Source organism: Rhinopithecus roxellana, chromosome 5 (assembly GCF_007565055.1).
Source record: "Rhinopithecus roxellana isolate Shanxi Qingling chromosome 5, ASM756505v1, whole genome shotgun sequence".
Classification (NCBI taxonomy): Eukaryota; Metazoa; Chordata; class Mammalia; order Primates; family Cercopithecidae; genus Rhinopithecus; species Rhinopithecus roxellana.
The window spans coordinates 59,825,294-59,847,423 of NC_044553.1; the positions used below are offsets into that span (position 1 = coordinate 59,825,294).

At 53.1% G+C, this 22,130-nt stretch overlaps 2 protein-coding genes across 8 annotated transcripts in view; one reads left to right on the plus strand and one right to left on the minus strand.

Moving 5' to 3' along the window:
• The window catches only part of NRL (neural retina leucine zipper), a 37,570-nt gene extending 25,936 nt beyond the window's left edge, over positions 1-11,634 (plus strand). For 4 of the 7 annotated variants that reach the window (XM_030931772.1, XM_030931770.1, XM_030931771.1 and 1 more), the window contains 2 exons: positions 9,603-10,010; positions 10,905-11,634. In XM_030931772.1, coding sequence (XP_030787632.1) covers positions 9,630-10,010; positions 10,905-11,237 — 714 coding nt within the window. In that variant the 5' untranslated portion in view covers positions 9,603-9,629 and the 3' untranslated portion in view covers positions 11,238-11,634. Of the gene's footprint in view, positions 1-7,737; positions 7,964-9,602; positions 10,011-10,904 lie in introns of all 7 variants that reach the window. The other 3 variants (XM_010363794.2, XM_030931769.1, XM_030931773.1) reach the window with 2 other exon arrangements.
• Positions 11,635-14,379: 2,745 nt separating this feature from the next.
• On the minus strand, positions 14,380-21,491 carry CPNE6 (copine 6). The gene is given in 19 exon segments (XM_010363800.2): positions 14,380-14,575; positions 14,696-14,870; positions 15,073-15,309; positions 15,451-15,584; positions 15,913-15,964; positions 16,056-16,110; positions 16,188-16,321; positions 16,583-16,642; positions 16,890-16,976; positions 17,199-17,303; positions 17,664-17,753; positions 17,845-17,928; positions 18,094-18,168; positions 18,334-18,408; positions 18,780-18,959; positions 19,355-19,526; positions 20,833-20,947; positions 21,445-21,463; positions 21,465-21,491. Coding segments are annotated over 18 exon segments (1,839 nt in total). The 3' UTR covers positions 14,380-14,575; positions 14,696-14,732.
• Between the last annotated feature and the right edge of the window lie 639 nt (positions 21,492-22,130).

Below are 22,130 nucleotides of genomic sequence, written 5' to 3' on the forward strand. Positions count from 1 at the left end.
ATCATCTGTCCAATTGCCCCAAAGGGAATCAGTCTAGACTGTTCTTATCCTCCATAGCTAATCAGATGCCAGGACCTTTGGATTTGTACTTCTCAATTAGCTCTCAAGTCTGTAACTATCCCCATGGCCAGGGCCTTAGTTCAGGGCTTATCTCTCACCTGGCTTCAGGTGATAGCTTCTAAGGCACTTCTTGGACTCCTGCCTCTCCAAACACCAACCCCTCTCCCTACCAAGCCACTCCCCACACTGTGCATGCAAATCCACTTGGAGAGTTAAAAGAGAAGAATAATGTTTATGGTATGGACAGTAAGTGCCAGGCTTTGTGTCAGCAACTCTGCATGCATAATCTCATTCCGTTTCACAACTATATTTTACACATGTGGACACAGGCTTAAAGATTCATTTGCTCAAAGTCACACAACTGGTTAGCAGGAGAAATGGAATCTGAATCCAGATCTTTCTGACTAATTGCCAAGTTCCCCTCTCCCTGTAAATCCTATACTGTCCCCTTGATTTACCATTAAAAATTAGATCATATCACTCTTAAACTTAAAATCTCTTCAAGGCTGTTTCCATCACATGGTATCTTATGTCCTTCATAATCTGACTCCTATTTATCTAATGTTGTCACCCCCACATCCCCACTTGCCTCTTTTCTCCTATGTACTGAACTCTGAAGTTTCTAGAGCACTTTTGTGAATTTTTTCTGGACATCTGCACTCAAATTAAACACACACCATCCTAGCCAACATGGTGAAACCCCGTCTCTACTAAAAATAAAAAAATTAACTCAGTGTGGTGGCACACGCCTGTAGTCCCAGCTACTCAGGAGGCTGAGGCAGGAGAATTGCTTGAACCCAGGAGGCAGAGGTTGCAGTGAGCCAAGATCACACCACTGCATTCCAGCCTGGGCGACAGAGCAAGACTCTGTCTCAAACACACACACACACACACACACACACACACACACACACACACGCCTTTTCTGTTCATCCCTTAGAATGAACATCTATTTCATCTGTGTCGCTTCTATCCCATGTATATGCTTATATTTTTGTACTTATCACACTTTACTATACTGTAGTTACTTTTATATCTCTGTAATCCTCACTAGAGTGATGATTTCAGTCTTGTTTTTTTCCTAGTTCCTAGCAGTACCTGGCCTATAATAGGCACTTAATAAAAGTTGGTTGAATAAAAGAATGAACGAGTGCCACGTTTCTGAATCATTCTTCTTCACCATTGCTTTCTTCTCTAGCTTTAGGCAAATGGAGCAAGGGGCTCATGTGTGGATTTCCTTGCACTGCTCATTTCCCCTTATCTGCCACACACTTTAGTTCCCTGCCAGGGGAGCCTGGCCCACCAGCTGGCCCCATGTCCAAGGAGTACCACCAGGGGGCAGAGTGTGACCAGCCTTGCCCTGATCTGCATTGTCCTCCCTGGGGCCTCTGGGTTCATCCTTGAAGTCTCACAGCCCCCGAGTAGTGGATGCTGTGGTGTGCAGCCCAGATTCCCCCTTCAGGATCATGGTGCTCATTATTCCAGCTGCTGAGTGTTGACTGCTGATGGCTCACAGCTGAGTACTTCCTTGAGCACTATCTGTGGCCAAAGGGAGCTGTCTCACCAAATGCAATGCCTGCTTCCTGGGGGCAGAATGTATCCAATGAATGGTTGTTATAAAGTACAGAGGCCTAGCCCTTTGCCTCAGTTTGGGACAACTCTGAAGGTCCATCCCAGTCCCAGAGCTCTTTAGGCTCAGCTGATTACAACTGCAGTGCCATTCAACTGTTCCCTCTCTCGGGTCCTGCAACTCTCACTTTCTTCGAAAGGCTCCCTGCCCCCTGCCCAATAAACCACTTGCAAACAAGGTTCTGTCTCAGAGTGTGCTTCCAGTTGCAGATATTCCCCAGGCTCAACTTGGTTATGGCATTAGTCCTCTAATCTGACTCTTAGTTCATTGTTGCCTTCCTCCACAAACACAAAGTGCTGACATACGTGATCCTTTAGAACACAAATCTGATCACATCATGTCTCTGCTGAAAACCCTCAGTAGCTTCTCCCTGCTCTTAGAATAAAGCCCAAACCAGTAATACCAGCACTTTGGGAGGCCGAGACGGGCGGATCACGAGGTCAGGAGATCGAGACCATCCTGGCTAACACGGTGAAACCCCGTCTCTACTAAAAAAATACAAAAAAAAAAAAAAAAAAAAAACTAGCCAGGCGAGGTGGTGGGCGCCTGTAGTCCCAGCTACTCGGGAGGCTGAGGCAGGAGAATGGCGTAAACCCGGGAGGCAGAGCTTGCAGTGGGCTGAGATCCGGCCACTGTGCTCCAGCCTGGGTGACAGAGCGAGACTCCTTCTCAAAAAAAAAAAAAAAAAAGCCCAAACCCTTAATGTGACCTCCCACACTCTGCGTGATCTGGCCCCTGCTGACTTCTCCAGCTTCATCTATCACTGTTCTTCCCACCTTCCAGGCTTTCTACTCTTTGGCTACATGGATCTTTTCTCAGTTTTGTGAGCATGTCTACCTCTTTCCTGCCTCAGAGTCTTTGCATATGTTGTTTCTGCAGCCTGGAATTCCCACCCTGTCCACACCTCCAGGCAGGGTCACTTCTTATTCACCTGACTAGTCTTGGTTTAACATGACTTTCTTAGGCAACCTGTCCCTGTGATCCATCCCCTCTGGCCTTGTATTAGAGTATGTCTTCATGGAAGAAAATTTCATAGCACCCTGCCCTTCTTCATAGCACATTCATCTCTGTTTAAATGGTTTGTTGTTATGTAGACACATCTCTAACATATGTAGGACCTGCAGCAAGAGTACAAATAGAGGCCCTGAAACCTTGTGTTTAAATATTTAAAATGGGCTGGGTGTGGTGGCTCACACCTTGTAATCCCAGCGCTTTGGGAGGCAGAGGCTGGAGGATCACTTGAGCCTGAGAGTTTAAGACCAGCCTGAACAACATAGTGAGACTTCTTCTCTACAAAAAATAAAAAATTAGCCAGGCATGGTGGTGTGCGCCTGTAGTCCCAACTGCTTGGGAGACCAAGGTGGGAGATAGCTTGAGCCCAGGAGTTCAAGGCTGCAGTGAGCTGTGATTGCACCACTGTACTCCAGCCTGGGTGACAGAGCGAGATCCTGTCTCAATAAATAAATAAATAAATAAATAAATAAATAAAAATAAAAAAATTAAAATGTATAACTCAGGGTCAGGCGCAGTGGCTCATGCCTGTAATCCCAATGCTTTGGGAGGCTGAGGCGGGTGGATCACTTGAGGTCAGGAGTTCGAGACCAGCCTGGCCAAAATGAAACCCTGTCTCTACTAAAAGTACAAAAATTAGGGCAGGTGCAGTGGCTCACGCCTATAATCCCAGCACTTTGGGAGGCCAAGGCGGGCGGATCACAAGGTCAGGAGATCCAGACCATCTTGGCTAACACAGTGAAACCCCATCTCTACTAAAAATACAAAAAAAAAAATTAGCCGGGCATGATAGTGGGTGCCTGTAGTCTCAGCTACTCAGGAGGCTGAGGCAGGAGAATGGCGTGAACCCAGGAGGCAGAGCTTGCAGTGAGCTGAGATCACACCACTGCACTCCAGCCTGGGGGACAGAGCAATACTCTGTGTCAAAAAAAAAAAAAAAAAAAAATTAGATGGGCATGGTGATGCATGTCTGCTACTCAGTAGGCTAAGCCAGGAGAATCACTTGAACCCAGGAGGCAGAGGTTGCAGTGAGCTGAGATCACACCACTGCATTCCAGCCAGGGTGACAGAGCTGTCAAAAAAAAAAAAAAAATGTATAACTCAGGCTAACAAACTGTTACAGAAAATATATTCTGTTCTACCTTGACAAATATATTGACAAATACATACTTCACAATGGCCTGGAAGGCCAGGTTCAGATTTGTATTTTATTTGGAATCCTCAGGGTTCTGCACCAGAATGTGGTGGTGTAGGGGAATGTAGTTTTGGCCACTGGCCCTCAGCTGGGCCCACTTCGCCTTCCACCTCTGACACCATCTTGGACTGCAAGGGGCCTTGTGTGGAACCATGTGGACCTCCCATCAGACCATCCCAAGTCTGTCCACAGCCTCCTGCAAGCGGCTGCCCCTTGTCTACCCTTTGACCTTGAAATGTGTGAACCAGTCATGTGGCCCAGCTGTGGGAGAGTAAACTCAGGCAAGAGGTTCATGTGGGCCCTCGGAGTGGGCTCGGGCCTTTTGGACAGGGAATGCTTAGCTATCTGGAGTGTGGTCCTGAGAGAATTAAGGTATGGGCAGAGGAGAGTTGGACTTCTCACCCATGTGGTGGGACATAGTCAGAGGAGGGCCAGAGTGGAGCCTTCTAAAGCACAGGGCCCAGGGCAGGGGCCACTCCTGCCTGGGCCTAAGGACAATAATTTATTTATTATTATTATTTTTTGAGACAGGGTTTCTTTCTGTCTCCAAAGCTAGAGTGTAGTGGCGCCATCATGGCCCACTGCAGCCTCGACCTCCCCAGGCTCAGGTGATCCTCCCACCTCAGTTTTTGTATTTTTAGTAGAGACAGGGTTTTGCCATGTTGCCCAGGCTGGTGTCAAACTCCTGGGCTCAAGCGATCCACCCGTCTTGGCCTTCCAAAGTGCTAGGATTATAGGCGTGAGCCACTGCACCCAGCCAAAGGGCAATAATTTGATGTTTCTCTGTTTCATCAGTCTGTAAGTTTCTTGAAGTCAGGGCTGGTATGGGTCTAAGTTACTGAGGAGTTGCTAATGTCTTACTTAGGGTGTGGTGCAGAATAGGTGTTTAATATGCATTTGTCAAATGAACGTAGGAGGTACACCAAGAAGAGGTTGAGGATTTGGATCTATTACTGAAGATCTAGATACCATGAGCCAGAACTAGGAATGAGAACCAGTCTTTCAGGGTTCCAAAAATGAGAGTGCAGGACAGAGGAGAGGAGGATAGCATCCTGAAAGGCTGACTGTTTCATCTTCTCTCCTTCCTTTTCATTTTCTACCCCACTCCTGCAGGCCCTTTGCCTGCCTGCCCCTCTTTCCCCATGGTCCAATATCACTCCATCCATATCTTGCTACCTTTCTGTACTTTGGCCACTGGTCTTCCTCTGTGGCCTATCTATGTGTCTGTTTCTTTGTATTGGTGTCTAGGTCTTGGTCCCCAAGAACTCTTACTGTTCTAGTCCTTGTTCCTCTCCACCCCTCCTGTTGTCCCCTACTCCCTTCTTGGTCCTCTCCTGGAAGACTTCCTCTCTTTACCCATCTCTTCCATGTGTCTACATCTTTCTGTCTCCATTAATCCAAATCCCCATGGAGCTCCTGACTTGTCCTGTCCTCTATCTCACATCTATACCTACTGCCTCCTTAGTCTCCTTCCTCTGTTCTATTATTCCTGGAGTCACGCTGGCTTCATCTTTTTCATTCCTATTTTCCTGTCTCCAGATGTCCTTGAGCCCGTCAGTCATAGTATTCATTTCTCAGTCTCCAGTGGATATGGGAGATGGGCTCTGCTTTCTGGGTCCCCGTTGACTGCCACAGACTCTCCTCTCCATGCCCTTGGTCCTTTCCTCTGGCCCAGACTGGGCCCAACCCTCACTCCCCCAACTCCTTTCCCTGGTTTAGTGGTGCCTGGTCTGAGCCCCAAGCAGCTCAACTTGCCTGAGCTTGTTTAGTCTGACTCCCTTAGCCCGTTAGCAGCTTAGCCCTCCCACCTCTCCTTTGAGCCCTCCAGTAAACAAGAGGATCAGTGCAGACCTGACAGCTGCTGGTTGGGGGCAAGTGTCTGGCCAGGCCAGAGCAGGCATGAAAAAAGGGGCTGCAATCAACATTTCCCATTCTTTCTTCAACCAGGGAAATTGTAGAGTCTCTTTCGTTGGTGTCCACTTTAGAGAGCTACATTCCATGGGCATGGGTGTGGGGTCCTGCCTCTCCATGATCCTTATTCCCATTTTGTGGTTGGTTCCTAGGCCTTAGGCTTTTTTATTCTTTTGAGAAAGCAGCCGTAGATCCAGGCAGTCACACAGAGAAGCCTGAATGGTGACGATGGTTTCTGCTCCTTAAAACAGACACCCAGGTGTGGGAAGAGAGTGATGTCATCTGATCTAGGTTTTCCAATATGTGTATGGAAAGCGTGGTAGGAGAGACCACATACACACGCACAGACATATACACATGCCTCCCCAGGGAAGCTGGGTAGACTGTAGGCATTCTGTGTGGTTCTCAAACTATCTTTCTTTTCTTTTTTTTTTTTTTTTTTGAGATGGAGTCTCTCTCTGTTGCCTAAGCTAGAGTGCAGTGGTGCGATCGCAGCTCACTGCAACCTCCACCTCCTAGGTTCAAGTGATTCTCCTGCCTCAGTAGGAGTAGCTGGCATTACAGGTGCCCGCCACCATGCCCAGCTAATTTTTGTATTTTTAGTAGGGGGGGGGTTTAACCATGTTGGCCAGGCTGGTCTTGAACTCCTGACCTCAAGTGATCCACCCACCTTGGCCTCCCAAAATTCTGGGATTACAGGCCTGCACCACTGTGCCTGGCCTTTAAACTTTCAAGCATGTCAGACTTGCTGGAAGACAGATTTCTGGGCTCCACCCCCAGAGTTTCTGACTCAGTAGATTTAAGGTGAGACCAGATAACATGTATTTCTAGCAAGTTCCCAGGTGATATGGATGTTGCTGCTCTGGGGACCACACTTCAGAAACCACCATCTTAGATAATCTGTATCTGTCAGCTCTTCCCCAACATCTAAGGCTGGGACCAGGTTAAGTTTTATAAGTGATGACCTTTGGGATCTGATGGACACCCAGGCCTCTGTGTGGAGAAAGAGGACCTATTAACCCCATGGGAGTTTTGGGTGGCCTCAGAAGGTAGGGAGTGGCCTTTAACTCCATAGACCCTATTTAAACAGCTTCGGACAGGTTTAAACATCTCCTTGGATAATTCCTAGTATCCCTGTTCCCACTCCTACTCAGGGATGATAGCTCTAAGAGGTGTTAGGGGATTAGGCTGAAAATGTAGGTCACCCCCCAGCCATCTGGGAACTAGAATAAGTGAGAGAGGAGAGAGGGGCAGAGACACACACAGGGAAAAGGTGAGAGAAAGCAGAGGGCATGTGAGGCCAGTCACAAAAGTGTCTCCAATGGACTGGTGGTGATTAGATTTCAATGTCCCTTGAGGCCCAGAAGTAAGGAACAGAGTTCCCTGTTCTCCTTTCTCCTACTCCTTCTCCCAAGCTGGGCTGCATGTCCTGGGGCTGGTTCAGCAAGAATGGGAGAGACAAAATACGGGATGGTCAAGTCCTGGAGATCCCCTGTGGGAAAAGTTGCTTTCCTTTCTGATGCAATGGCTATGAGGGACATAAGACCAGTCAGCATGAAGGTGAGGCAGTGGCAGAAATGTGAGGATTCTTGAAAATAGGACACAGACCCAATAGGCCAGATGAGAGTGGGCCTGGGAGAGCTTATAGTCTCCAAAGACAGACGAGGGGCTGCAGGGTCTTGGAAGGTGGGGGTCCTGGGAGCTTGTCTGGTCCTCTTTTTCCAGTCCCAGGCTATGCATGGCTAGGGCTGAGGGTTGTGTTCACATGGAGGGGTGGTGGTTGAGACCCATGTGGCTGTCCGAACTGGGAAACTGAGCACTTGGGAGTCGGATCATCAGTGAGGAGCTTTGTTGGGGAAGATGCCCCCTTTCCTTCTTTGAGAATAAACATACTTGTACTCTCCTCTCTCTCCATTTCCCCCAACCCCAGGCCAATAAGATATGCAAATGATCTCCTTACCTCATTGGTTGGAGGCCCCAGGACCACAGATGACCTCAGAGAGCTGGCCCTTTAAGAATGCCCTTTGGGCTCTGTGCCCACAGCCCCCTGGAGCTGAGCAGAGGCACCAGGCCCTGCTCCATGGAGCCTTCAGTCTCCTGGGAAGCTGTGCCTGTCTGGCTCTGGCACTGACCACATCCTCTCTGCCATTTCTAAAGTGAGTATATCCAGGGCCTACCTGGGTGCCAGGCCACTCACCTAGAACCCCCTCTTTCAATACCTGCTCTTTGTTGTCTGTTTTCAAGAATCCTCACACTTTGGTACCCTACTCCATTGCCACCCTGACTGGCCTGTGTCCCTCACTGCTATCACGTCAGAAAGACAAACAACCTTCCCCACTACTCTTTCTGTACATCCAATTCTTTCTGGATACCTCTCTCAGTGTCTCACCATCTCCTTTCTGCCAAGACCCAGTTCCTTTCATCTGTGTCTGTTTCCATCCCCTCTGTCCTCTCAAGGGTGACAGGTTCCATAGAGAGGGCAACAACCCTGCCCTGGAACAGGAAGAGAGAGGCCTGGGTCTTACTCTTGCCTCTCTGGGTAGAGCCTGGGGGTCAGAGATGTGGTTGGAAAGAGGGCTACCTAGGCTTGGGGAATCAAGAAGGAGCCGAAGTCTAAGCCCTGGGGATGAACACTCCCTGCTGCACACCTTCTGGGGATGGGGTGGGAGTTACTGGAATTGGGAGCTGGACTAGAGCTTGAACTTCAAGGCTGGGAAGGGTATCTGAGGTCACCCAGCCAGAAGTTCCTCAGGTGAACATGTGCCCCATGGTTGATAACAGATAGGAGAGTTCCTTGGTGACATAAGTTTAGGACACTTTTTGTTGAACTTGAACAGATGGTTTACTAAAGGATCGCTCAGATTAATATGCTCTTGTGCTATGTGAATCTGTAAGAGGTGGGGATAGGAGGCAACATTTCTCAAAATTATCTGAGCAGAGACCTCTTCTTGGGTGTTCCAGAGTGTTCCAGAGAACACTCTTTGGTGTATGTTACAAAGTCTAACTGCCCTCATTGAACAGAAGGGAAAACGGGTCAGAAGGGTGAAGGTGATCTGCTCAAGTTCACACAACATAACAAGTTGTGAATAGAAGAAGGAAAATCAGTCTTGGTTGGTTCCCCTTGGAGACTGGCCTTGAGAAAAGATGGTGGCCAGGTGATCCTGATCTTTCTAGAACTAATTATTGGACCTTTCTTTTTTCCATATAAAGACTCTTGCCCCTACAAAAGGATTCACTGATTGATTAATTCGTGGAACAAATGTACACTGAGGGTCTTCCATAGGCAAGACACTTCCCTGAGTGCTTTGAGAGACAGAGAGGTATAACAACACATTATCCTTGTATTTTAAAATTCACAGCATACATGCCTTCCCACTGTCCTAAAATATACACTCACTCTGTCACAGTTAATTAAGCAATTTTAAAAAATGGCTTGGAAGTGGAATGATGCCTCTTGAGATGACAGACCTCTCGGCATGTCTCAGCACTAGGGTTGGGAGCACTGCCATACTGCTCTTGCTTTTCATAGATCCTGAGGCATCAGTGCGGTGAGAGGCTGTGCTGTCCTTTTCCTCCTTCAGGAATTCAGCTGCTTGTCCCCTATCAGGAGCCCCTGCCCTCTGAAAGGTTACTCCTCAGCCTGGCGGGGACTGTGCAGTGAACAGAGCTGCACCATCCCTCTGGCTTTCCCAAACTCTTGCTCCAGGGCCCTTGGGCTTTGAGGGAAGAGGGACTTGGTGAAGAGGGGATGGCAGGTGGCCTCCAGGTGCTCCAGACCTCTCCTCCTCTTTGCAGGTGCACCCCTCTCAGCCCAGCTCCAGAATGGCCCTGCCCCCCAGTCCCCTGGCCATGGAATATGTCAATGACTTTGACTTGATGAAGTTTGAGGTAAAGCGGGAGCCCTCTGAGGGCCGACCTGGCCCCCCTACAGCCTCACTGGGCTCCACACCTTACAGCTCAGTGCCTCCTTCACCCACCTTCAGTGAACCAGGCATGGTGGGGGCGACCGAGGGCACCCGGCCAGGCCTGGAGGAGCTGTACTGGCTGGCTACCCTGCAGCAGCAGCTGGGGGCTGGGGAGGCACTGGGGCTGAGTCCTGAAGAGGCCATGGAGCTGCTGCAGGGTCAGGGCCCAGTCCCTGTTGATGGGCCTCACTGCTACTACCCAGGGAGTCCAGAGGAGACAGGAGCCCAGCACATCCAGGTGAGTGGTCAGCAAGCTGGCCTGAGGGGAGGCAGGGCAAGGAAGGAGGACTACCCAAGGGAGGAAGGTGAGCTCCCAGAGGGGGTTATGGACTGGGACAGGGGACAGAGGGCAGGAGAAGGGAAGAAGGTCCCTTGAAAGAAATCAGATCAAGAAAACTACATTCTGCTTCTCCCCCTTTTCTCAAAATGGAGAGAAATGAGTAGGCTGAACCAGGAGGAGCAGGGAGAAGTTAAGATTAGCAGAAAATCCAAAGGGAAGAATTGAGCTGGGGAGTGGGCGACTCCAGGAGATAAACAGATACACGGTGTGTGGAAACCAGGGAAAGGGTTATGTGTGGAGTGGAGCCGGGTTAAGACTGGTTTAGATTGGCCTTTTCAAGACTTCGTGCTTCCCAGCCCCCAACCTTCTCAGGAAGGATTGGTACTCATCCTATTAATTACAGACACAGATGGGGGTGTTGAGGGCATTAGGATGTAATCCAAATCCTGTGAGGGTCACCGGGTTGCGGGCTTCAGGACAGGGAAACGCAGAGCGTTGGAGGGTTGGGGGCCGTCTGGGTGTGGGTCCACTGGACACACCCGGGCCTGGAGCTGGATGCCGGGGATCCCAGAGACGAGCCCGGGGTTCAGGTGCGCGGTGGGCTCGCCTGACCGTGGCCGGCTCGCCTGACTCAAACAACGGTCAGCTGGGGGGCCCGGAGAGCGTCGGGGCCTGGGGCGGGGTCTGGACTAAACCAGACTGCGTGGAAGGGCGAGCCTTCGGGTGAAGGTGGAAGCCGGGGCGGGGCGGGGCTGTCTCGGGGCGGGGCCAGGTAGCGTCGGGCCCCCAGGGCTGAGCCGGGTGCGACCCTGGACCCTTCGCTGACCCGGTTTCTGCACTCTCCCTCCGCAGCTGGCCGAGCGGTTTTCCGACGCGGCGCTGGTCTCGATGTCTGTGCGGGAGCTAAACCGGCAGCTCCGGGGCTGCGGACGCGACGAGGCGCTGCGGCTGAAGCAGAGGCGCCGCACGCTGAAGAACCGCGGCTACGCGCAGGCCTGTCGCTCCAAGCGGCTGCAGCAGCGGCGCGGGCTGGAGGCCGAGCGCGCCCGCCTGGCCGCCCAGCTGGACGCGCTGCGGGCGGAGGTGGCCCGCCTGGCCCGGGAGCGCGATCTCTACAAGGCTCGCTGTGACCGGCTAACCTCGAGCGGCCCCGGGTCCGGGGAACTCTCCCACCTCTTTCTCTGAGCCATTCAGAGCACCTTGTGGTGTAGTGGGGGCTGGGTGGGGTGGCACCGCCCAGGAGGCGGCTGCACTGTTCTCTGCATCGTTACCAGAGCGCCTTCTGGTCCTAGCCACGCCCTGTGTGACCGCGCAAATATCCCCAAAGCTTTTGGGTCCTCAGGTCATGCCCGAATTTAGATGCTGGTCATTTTCTGGAGAGGGGTCCTCTCCCCTTACGAACACAGAAACCCAGCCCACATGACTAGCAGGCTGAGCTCTGCAGGGACCAGTGCCAGGCACTGGGGGGTGGAAGTGTGGTGACACAGTGAATGAGAGGTGGGGGAGGGTTGCAGCTCCCATCTCAGTTTAGTTTTTAATTCAAGGTTTTCAACCTGTAACACATTAAAGCTGTAATTAGCAATAAGGCTGTATTTTCATTCTGAAGCTTGTAACCTCCCCATTTTAGCACTACAGAATTTTCAAGGTTTCAACACCCAATAACTAGACAGACTAGGAACTCTATCCAAGATGCTTTTTCCCTGCCCAAACCTGTGGCCTTCAGGGCTCAGAGCAGCAAAGGCCTGAAGAGTGAGCTCTGGGGGTTGTTGGTGTGGGTTGGGAGAGAGCTCTCTGCAGAAGTCTGGAAACCTGGGTCCTAGTCCCAGCTCTTCCATGGGATCCCCCTGTCACCTTGAGCAAATCAATTACTTCCTGGACTTGTGTTACTTCATCTAATTCTCATTTGGATTGGACGACTTCTGCTCCCTTTCCAGTTCTGGCATCTCCCCAGTGTGGAAGTCCCAGTGGTCTCCCCAAGAAGTCCCCAAGACAATCTTGCCAAGGGCACCTCCTATCCTGCTCCGGTTTCCCAGCTGCAGCCTAGGCAGGGGATGCACAGCCCAGGTGAGGAAGCCTGGCTTCTCTGTGAGCACATACATGGGTCCTCTGCAGCTCCCTCCAGGCTTCCTGGGCCTCCAGACCTGCACAGGGTGCTCCTGCCACCTCCCGCCTCTCTGAGGGCTGAGGCGAGACTTCTCCTGGGAGGACAAGGAGCTGAGAGAGTGTAGCTTTTGTGAATTAAACTTGAAGTCCAGGCAGAATTCTAATGCAATAGGCTAAATGCTCTTGCAATTTAAGAAGTGTTCATTCTTTATCCCTGCTTCAGGCTACTGTTTTGTGTGTCTGTGTGTGGGAGAGGGAGAGAGAGGGAGAGAGCGAAAGAGCAAGAAAAAGGGAAGTCCCCACCTGGAGCTGAGTGGCACATCTGTTATGGGGAGCCAATGGAAATGGGGTGGAGGGGCAGGCATTGGAACAGATGGATCCTCCCCCTCTCACCACCACCACCAAACTCAGAAGCCTCAGTGGCCTAACTCAGCCTGTCTGTGGCTATCCAGGTCTCACAGTTTCCATGGTAACCCAGTCCTCCAGTTCAGCAGCCTAAGGGGAGGGCAGATGGGGCCTCTGGGCAGAGCACAGGCGTTGTGCTGGGAGCAGCCACCTCACTAGTTACTGTCATCTGTCCTCTACTGGACATAATAAATGGGAGAAGCTTTCGGGCATGGGGGAAGAAGCTCCCATATGTCCCTCTTCCTTTCTACCCCCTCTCTCCACCCCCTCCGCAGCTGTCTCTTCTCTTCCCATCACAGTTCTTGCTCCCTCTTCCCCCTCCTCTATCCCAACTCATCCCTCCTCCACGTAGGAGCCTGCAATGGGAGTCCTCTCCTCCATCGCTCTCAGAATTTCTCTCATCTCCTCTCCCTTTCCCTACCAGTGGCCACTGGCTATCCTCTCTGGCTCTGGATTCTCTCTCCAAGGGGCTCACAGAACCTTTAGCTTCTCTTTCTTCATCCCTTTCCACACTCATTGTTAAAGGGACAGGATGGGGCAGGGAGGGTTCTTCCAAGAGCCCAGCTCTTTTTCTCTCACTCTAAATTTCACCTGTGTCTATCCTTGCCTGCCCTGGAGCTGTAATTCAGACCCACTACTTTTCTTGTTCACTTTTCTCACCTGCGTGGCACACAAAGGCAGACAGAACCATCCACAGACACCTGAGCACACAACTAGGCCACATATACCTGGGTCTCAAAATGATACTCCTGGGTCACCTGAATATACTTAAAAAAAAAATTGCACACTGCGGTGATTAAGAGTAGTGCTTTAGGTGGGGCGTAGTCATTCCTGCCTGTAATCCCAACACTTTGGGAGGCCAAGGAGGAAGTTTGAGACCAGCCTGGCCAACATAGCAAGAACCCTGTCACTACAAAAGTAAATAAATAAATAAAAGAATTCAGATGTAATGGCATGCACCTGGAGTCCCACCTACTCAGGAGGCCAAGGTAGAAGGATAACTTGAGCCCAAGAGTTCAGGGCTGCAGTGAGCCGTAATTGTGCCACTGCACTCCAGCCTGCATGGCAGAGTGAGACCCTGTTTCAAGTTGTAGTTCTACCAGTTTTTTGACCATGGGTGAGTTAAAATGAAGCCTCACTTGATTGTCAGAAAAATGGTGAAAATAATGGTAACCACCTACTGAGAATAAATGCATTTAAATAAGCACTTAGCATAAAGTTAACACATGCTACATAATGATATTTGCTGTTGTTGCTGATGTGATCATTAAGCGTGTGAATCTGTGTATTCACACACTGCACATCCCTGAGTCCATGAGTGTGACCCATTAAGGCCATGAACAGACACACACATTGACACACCCAGGAAACCAGACTGTACAGGCCTTAGATGCTCCACTGTGTTCCCAGTTCACTAGCAGACCTGCTGCCCTCCTTTTAGTACCCCCAGCACCTGTTCTTGGCCCGCCCCACAGCTGTGTGGGGGCTGGGGTTCAGCTCCTGGGGGACTCTGCGGGGCCTCTCTGGAGACAGCTATAAGAAAGCTTCAGCCCGCCCCCTTGACAGCCCCTAATTATCCCCGTATCTCCTGTAATTAACCTCCATGGTGTGTAGACCCCCTGGGGTTGGGAGGTGAGGGTGGGGGCTCCTCAGATCCCACTGGCACATAGTTGAGGTAAGACTGCAGAGACAGCAGCCTGGCTGGGGAGCTCTGTCTCAGATTTTGAAAGGTGCTGGTCCTCATTTCTTATGGTGTGTGTGGGTGTGCTGCAGGCTGCCCAGTGGGCATCTGAGGCATGATGGTTAGAGGCTGAGGTGCTAGGAGCAGGTCTCTTTATTAATGGCTAGAAAGTCAGGATCACCCAAGGAAGTCACTGAGGGGCCACAGCATTAAAGATGTGGGGTTTGGAGAGATAGGAGCAGGGCCCACCACTCACGTCCAGAACCCAGGGGGCACAGCTGGTCCAAGAGGTGGAGGCGTTGGTCACTGGAGTCACGAGGGTCAGGACAGGCACCTGGGAGTTGGGGGAAGAGTCATAAACACTCTCTTCTACACTACACCCAGCCTAGATGGGCTCTACCAAGCCCCACTTTGCACCCCCTGTGTCCACTCCTTTGGACCCCCCAGGACTCACTGAGAGGCTGAGGGAGGGTTGGTCCGGAGGGTAGCAGTCATGGGCTAGGGCTGGGAGTCGTGGCCAGTGTGCAGGGCCTGGGAGCCCCAGGGCTGATGCCCTGGCTGGCGTAGTACTCCACCACCTGCCGTGGCACCTCAGCCAGGACACACTTGGCGAGTGCAGAGGGGGCAGCCTAGGGTGGGGACAGTGATGTGGTTAGGGGTGGGAGGAAGAGTAGGGCAGGCAGGGTCAGCTGAGGGAGAAGTGGGGCTTCAGGGTAGCCCGTTAGGCTCCAGCGTCCTTAGCAGGACATCAAATGGTGGAAGACGAAGGTCAGATTTGGGGGGATGAGAAGCTGAGGAGTCCTTCAGCCGGAAGGGGCCCAGGGGACTCACATCCTTGAAGTCTCGGAAGGGCACAAACTGGACAATGTCTCGGGCTGCAGGCACCCCTCGGGGGCAGCGCAAGGGACCGTCGTCACCATCCAGCAGCCGCATGTCAGAGAAGTCAGCATTGCCCACGCCCACAATGATGATGGACATGGGCAGGCGGGAGGCACGCACGATAGCAGTGCGAGTCTCAGCCATGTCGCTCACCACACCGTCAGTGAGCACCAGCAGCACCGAGTACTTCTGAGGGCGAGCAGAGAGGGTGGAAGGGTTGGCTTTGTGTGTAAGGGCATTGACACCGTTTCCACCCAGGTGCAGGCCCTGGCCCTGGCACCACTTGAAGACACATGGGGTAGCTCCTGTTTGCCCACCATGTCTTCCTACCGTGGCTTGGCCTGTGCTCTGCTCCCGCTGGGCCGGCTCAGCCACACGGTTGATGATGGGGGCCACGTTGGTGGGGCCGTAGAGCTGGATCTGGGGCAGGCAACGACGGTAGGAGGCGATGACCCCTGAGATCTCTGTGGGTGAAGAGAAGTTGAGAAGCTGGCAGAAATGAGCAGGGCCCCTTCCTGACACTCCTTAAAGCAAGGAAGTGCTTCCAGGTCTGAGGACTGCCCCCCCACCCCCCCCCGAGTTCCTTCATTAAGCAGTGGGAGAGTTGGACGGTCCCTTGGTGGGGAGAGTTGGGGGCAGATGCTGGGCCTCGGCCCTGGAAGCCTCACCTGATGAAGACAGGCCTGGGATTGGTGGAAGGGACAGGAAGCTGGGCCCTTGGGAATGGAGTCTGTGCTCCTGTGTGGGGTGTGTCTGGGGAGAGGCGGGGCAGCTGAAAATCTCCCCTTTTACCTTCACATTCAGGATTTTCCGGGTCAAAGTTGATAGCAAAGTCATGGGACACCTGCAAGGGCAAGGCGGGAGCAGTGAGGGCCTGCCTCTTCTTCCTGACTGACACGCCCCCCATCTCCTTCCTTCCCTCGCATCTAGCCTACCTCGAAGTTGGGGGGGATTCGAGCCCCAAAGCCAAAAGCTGGGAACCGCTTATCACTGGAGAGAAGAAAAGGCTGTGGAATCTGTTGGGCAAGGCCTCCCTGCCTGTTCCCTCCCGCCCCACTCCCTCCTACCTGTCATAGTCCTGGCAGATGCCTCCCACTGCACGCAGGGCCTGCAGGTAGTGGTTGGGCTGTCGGGGGCTGAGGCAGTGCAGGGACTGGCTGCTCCTCGGGTCCCCATTGGAGGCGGTGAAGTCGATGGCCACCTGGGTAGGGGTGGAAAAAAGGTCATGCTGCAGCCGTGAGAGCCACCAGATTGCCTAGGCCAGAGCTGGGATCTGTAGGGAGGACTAAGATGAGTGGGGGGGAGGCTACAGGTAGCCACATAATGATGGGGGGTACATAAGCTGACAATGCAAAGGCTCATGAGCAGCCCAAGTGGGGGCAGTGGAGATTCTGGGCTCCTTCTATTCACTATGGACTCAGACCCTCCCTCTTGCCTGTGTGCCCTCCCTCTGAGTATTTACCGTGAAGCTGATCTGGCAGCCACCCATGATGTAATCCAGGAAGGTGTGTACCTTCTCCACCTGGAGGTAGGGAGAAGGGTAAGGGGAGGGGATGGGGTGGTCCTTTGAGGAGGGAGCATGGGTAGGGCTTCTGTGGGGAACATGGGGAAGCCAGAGTTTTTTGGGTTGCAGTTGGGGGTGAGATAGGGCAAGGGTTCCCAGTTCCCAGAAGCAGAGAAACTGGTCTTTGAAACAAGGGAAGGGTTGAACCTGAGAGTGTGGTCGGGCAGGGACTGGGGCAAGGCTTGAAGCAGGAAGTGAAATTTACCGTGCACTGGGCCAGCACTACGGTCCCTGAGCTCTTGTAATTCTTCTTCTTGTCCCGATACTTGGGGTTGATACAGTCCCACTGCATCTAGACCCCACCCCACAAGTTCAGGGTCACAAATCCGTCAGGTGACCCCTCTTTCTCCCTTCCAGCAGAGCCTCCCAGAGCAAGACCCCCATGGCTTGGTCCTTCAGCTGAGCCCAGGTGCTTTCCACCCTCTCCACTTCCTATGGAGGTCTCTCCAGAATCACCCCCAGGATTCTCCCAGGGATCTGGGTGGGGATTCTGGGGGTGGGGTATCTGTGGCACCTCCTGCCCAGGGTTTGCCGTCCCTTCCTGCATCTCCTGGAAAGTGCTGGTGAACTCGCCGATGAAATCATGCTTCCCACTGGAGTCATAGTCATATACCAGGAACTGAGAAGGCAGGGGGAGGAGTAGGGTCAGGTTGGAGATGCTCTGCAGTGTTCATGGTGAGTAGGGGGACTCAGAGGCAGGGGCCTCACAGTCTTGAGGCCCAAACAGACATCCTCAACCTGTCCAGAGAGGCCACCTGCTGAACTTTGTTCTTTGGCTCAATCTGCCAGGGACTTTGGCCACTGATAAAAGGCACACATGTGGGAAGTTTAACATAGAGCTGTGACCTGTTATTTATCCCCCAGTGGGATGTGCTTATCACATGGGGGAGAGGAGGGAGGCTCGCCACAAGCAGGGAAAAGGTCTTAGATAGCAGACTGGCTGCTCCAAGTAGGCGTGCTGGCTTGGCTGGGACTTCACCTTGAGAGGTCGGTGGACATCACAGCTGCACAGGGAATGCAGGGACAGGCGAAATGGCTCCCAGCTGGGGTTCAGGTTGTTCTTCACCACCTTGGAGAGGCACCAGGTGGCTGGTCAGCTCCTGTCTGGGTTTTCTTACTTTGCTCTCCCTCCCTTCATCCCCATAGCCCCAGGCACCAACCTCAGTTCTCCAGACCAGCTGATCACTTTGGTCCTCGTTGGTCTTATAGATTTCCATGAAAGGGTCAGACTTGCTGAATAGATCCTGAAGATACAGGAGAAAGGGCCCCTGAGGCTGGTGAGAGCTGCAAGGAGGGTAGGGGATGGGCTCACACTGGGAAAGGAGCAGGCCTGGGCTCCTGGGATCTGTCTTGAGTGGGAGGCCTAGGACTGACAGGGGAGTTGGGGGCCTGGACTCTGGGGTTCCAACCTTGTTGTCCAGCTTGTGGGCTCTGAAGGTGAGTTGCACATAGTCGTTTGTGCCAGAAACCTCCTCAGCCACGATCTGCAAGGGGGATGCAAGTGGCAGGACTCCTCTATACCTACCACAAGGGCCACCCCATCCCCTTTCCCTTAGGTGGGGGTGGTCCTGGGCATGATGTCACCATAGGTGTCCATGCAGGGGCATTGAATACCTGGACCAAGGGTGAGTACAGGTGATCTTGCCTACCGTGATGGTGGACTTGCCCGCAGTCTTCCCATTCTTCAGCAGTAATGGCTTAGTGATCTTGGTTTGTGACACAATCTGGGGATGGAGGTGGAGGGAGACCCAGCTGTGACATCCCCATCTGCCTTGGCCACGTACAAGGGATGGAATAATAAATGCTCTGAGTGTCCACAAGGGTTGGCACTTTGACTTGGGCTAGGGTTGGGCTCAATTTTTACAGTAGTCTGAAGAGGGAAGCACTCTGACCACTCCCCCATATTTTAGATAGGAAAGTAAGACTCAGAGAGGTTAAGTATCTTTCCTGAGGCTGCACAGCTAGTGAATGGCAGAGATGGGAGCCAAGGATGGGTTGAACTAGCTCTAGAGCTCATGTTTTCTCTCATTTCGGTGTCCAGAGGCAAAGCTGATGGAGGTAGGGTAGGGTAGCCGGGGAGGCCAGAAATGCAGACCTGGCCCAAGGTGCACTCCGTAGAGCCGAGGAAGGTATCATTTCGGGGGCTGGTGGCTCCGTCCTCGGCATCGAACACATGGAACTGCAGGGGCTGCTTCTCCTCAAAAAAATACTCGAGGGCCAGCACCCGGGAGAAGACAGGGCTGGAACAGGAGCGAAGCACCTCCGTGCGCTCTACCTGTGGTAGCAGTTGAAGGGAGGCAAGGGTTCTCTGGGAACCAAGGATACTTTTCCCTGCCCTGGACTGCCCTAGTCACACCAGCTCTTCTTGGGCCCCCACGTCCCCAGCAACCAGCTCTTCTCTTCCTAAGCTGATCCCTGAGCTTGGGGTGCTGCCTGCCCACTGGACCCTCAGTCCTCTGGGCTATCATGAGGACTTTGGGAGCAACCCCACTGCCTCTGGGGCAATCTCAGTCCCCTCCAGGACCCCATCTCCAAGGTTACACAAGCGGCCTCGAGAAGGCGCTGCAGAGTCCACACATTTCCCTGCAAGGCTTTCACTGCTCCCACCCAGCCTCCCTCCTTCCCAAGCTTAACCCAGGTTAGTTAAGGAGAAACCTGAGCTGCTCTCACCTCCACCCACTGCTCATCAGAGTAGAGCTTGAGCAGCACGCAGGGGTGGGGTTTGGTGAGTGTGTCCCGGTCCAGGAGGCCATGGCAGGACACCCGCAGCTCCACCCGAGAGGCCCCCAGCGTCATGGTTGGGGGCTCAGGCACCCATCCCATCTCAGGGTCCGACATGTCACTGTGGGGACAGAGCAGGTGGCCTGGACCCTGGAAAGGGAAAACCTGCCAGCAGAGGGGTCTATCCTCTGGGGTCCCTGGGCCCCACCCCCCTTAACCTCCTTCCCTAGACCCGGGGGCCTCACGAACCTCCTGCTTCCCCTGCCCTCTGCTCAGCTTCACCAGAGCTCTGAGCAGGGGAGGGCAGTGGACCTGAGCCTCCCACTCCTGCACAGAAGCCCTGTGCTGCTGGCCTAGGTATGCATGGATGGGGCTGGAGAGGGCTGAAGGGTTGGGGTGGGGATGTTCCTGGCAGTCTTGGCTCCTAGGCCATCGATTGATCTACACTTTCTGCGGCCTCAGCACCTTCTGCTATTTCCCGACTGGTGTTGGAGCCAGCGCTGCACTCAGTCTTGGCACGAGGGAGCTAAACTAGGGCAAGGGGGTGGGGCAGGGGGTGAAGAGGCCCCTGGAGGTCTGAAGAGGATGGGTCTCAGAAGTGGAGTCTGCAGTGGGCAGGAGACAGGTTGGAAAGTCCCCTGCTGGGTTATCCCTATCCACCCCCTGCCCCCATTCCCCTTCTGGCTAGCTGATGGAAAAGGAGGGGTGGTGGGCTGGGAGGCAGGACCAGGGCTCTGCTGAAAGCTCTTTCAGGCTCCTGGCAGGAGCTCCAACTATGACAAGCCTCACATCCCTCCCCACCTCCCCTGTTTTCACACTTCTTGGCAGCACTGGCACTGTCTCTTAGCGACAGGATTTTTGGGGAGTCGTGGCTCCCTCCATGCTGCCCGTGGGATGCACGCATGCCACCTTCCCCCAGCAGTGCTACCAAGCCTCGGGCTGAAGCAGGCAGGGGTATGCCGGCCCGAGTTCATGGCCGGTCAGTCCAGCTATCTGTGTCTGTACAGATCTCAGGGTGAGGCTGTCTGATCTCATGTCATGCTTCCCCGAGTGAGTGTGCATCGGTGTGTCTGAGTGCCCCACCTTCCGTGTCAGTCCCCCCATGTTGTGTGTCCGTTTCCAGGAGGGTGTGACAGTTCCTGTACCTCCCTCAGAACTGGGACCTTCTCTGGCTGGGTATCTACCTCCCCACAATGTGTGCCTTTCTGGATATGCGAGGGAGGGTCTGGGCTGGGGGAGGGGGATCTCTGCTTTCCAGCCACAAGTCTCCCAGTTCTTGGGGGGTCCCCGAGATAGGCAGGGGCTTGTGGTGGTGAAGGGATTGAGCAGGGCTGGGATCTCTCTGTGGGCTCCAGGAGATGTTGTTATGGAGACTGGGCCAAGCTGGGCTGGGCTGGGGCTGGGCTGGGGAGGAAGGGTGGGCTCACCTGGGCTCTCGGTCGGGGGCTCCTCTCTCCGGCTCTCTGGCCCTGGCCCTGACTCCCCTGCTGCTCCAGCCGCTGGCACTGGCTCCAACTCCGGCTCTGCTGCTATTTATGGGGCCTGGATGGGGAGGGGTGGGGGGGGCGCAGCACCAGCTCCCCCCGCATGGATGGATTGGGAGGGAGAAGAGGGAAGGGGCAGGGCCACAGCCTGGGAAGGAGCCACAGAACCAGGGGAGGAGGGCGGGCTAGGGGTGGCTTAGAGGCAGGACCCCTACAAACACAGTGACACACATCTTCCCCTTCACACCACACCCACACCCAGAATTACAGAGATGCGCACATTGCAGTGGTGCATGCATACACATTCACACAGAGAAATGATGGCGACACATGCACCCACGACTCACAGGCTCACACATATCTTGACACACACAGGCGCCAGTACATAAACTCACTGTGACACCATGACAGTTACAGCCCCCGGCCGATACGCATTGGGAAACATACCCCTTCTCACATCACTTTCAACATTGTTATACTAGCTGAGGATATCTGCAGTCACATATACAGGAACACTGGGCTGTCCTTGTCACACATGTACTCACTCACACTAACCCGGAATATAGCAGAATGTAGATCTTCCCGTGCTCCTTAAAAACCATCACGTACCTTGCTGAACGTCATAGCTTTGAGAATGATGTCCAGTTCCCTAGCCACCATTTTATAAGGAGATACAGGAAATGGACATAATTGCTTAAGGACACTCAACCTCATATCCTGGTCACATGAGGGCATGTGCTGAAGGACTGACTCCCAAGGCTTCTTCCCGGTGCCACAGTATACCCAACACCCCCGGAGATTCAACCTATATGGCCTTACCCTTGTGGGAGGGGCTGCGCCATGCACAGATCTTAAGGAAATAAAACAAGTCATTACTGGTGAAATCAGTAATTAAGGGAAGTAAGCAGTTGCCTGGGGAGCTGCAAACCACATGTGAAGACGTTTGGGCACATTGTGGTCTGCGATGAGTACGCAAGAGCATTTACCTTCACCCTCCATCCCCTTAAACTGCTCATGTATTAATGTAGCAGCCATTTATTGAGCATCTCCTGGGTGTCAGGCACTGTGCCAGGTGCTGGGGCTACACAGGTGATTAAGACACAGCCTCTGCCCCGGGGGAGGCAGATGTATATGGAACAGAGAGACAGAGAGAGGATAAGCCAATACACATATGTAATTAAGTGTGACAGGTGCAATGTTATGGACCTGCTCAGGATGCAGTGAGAGCACGTTAAGGCAGG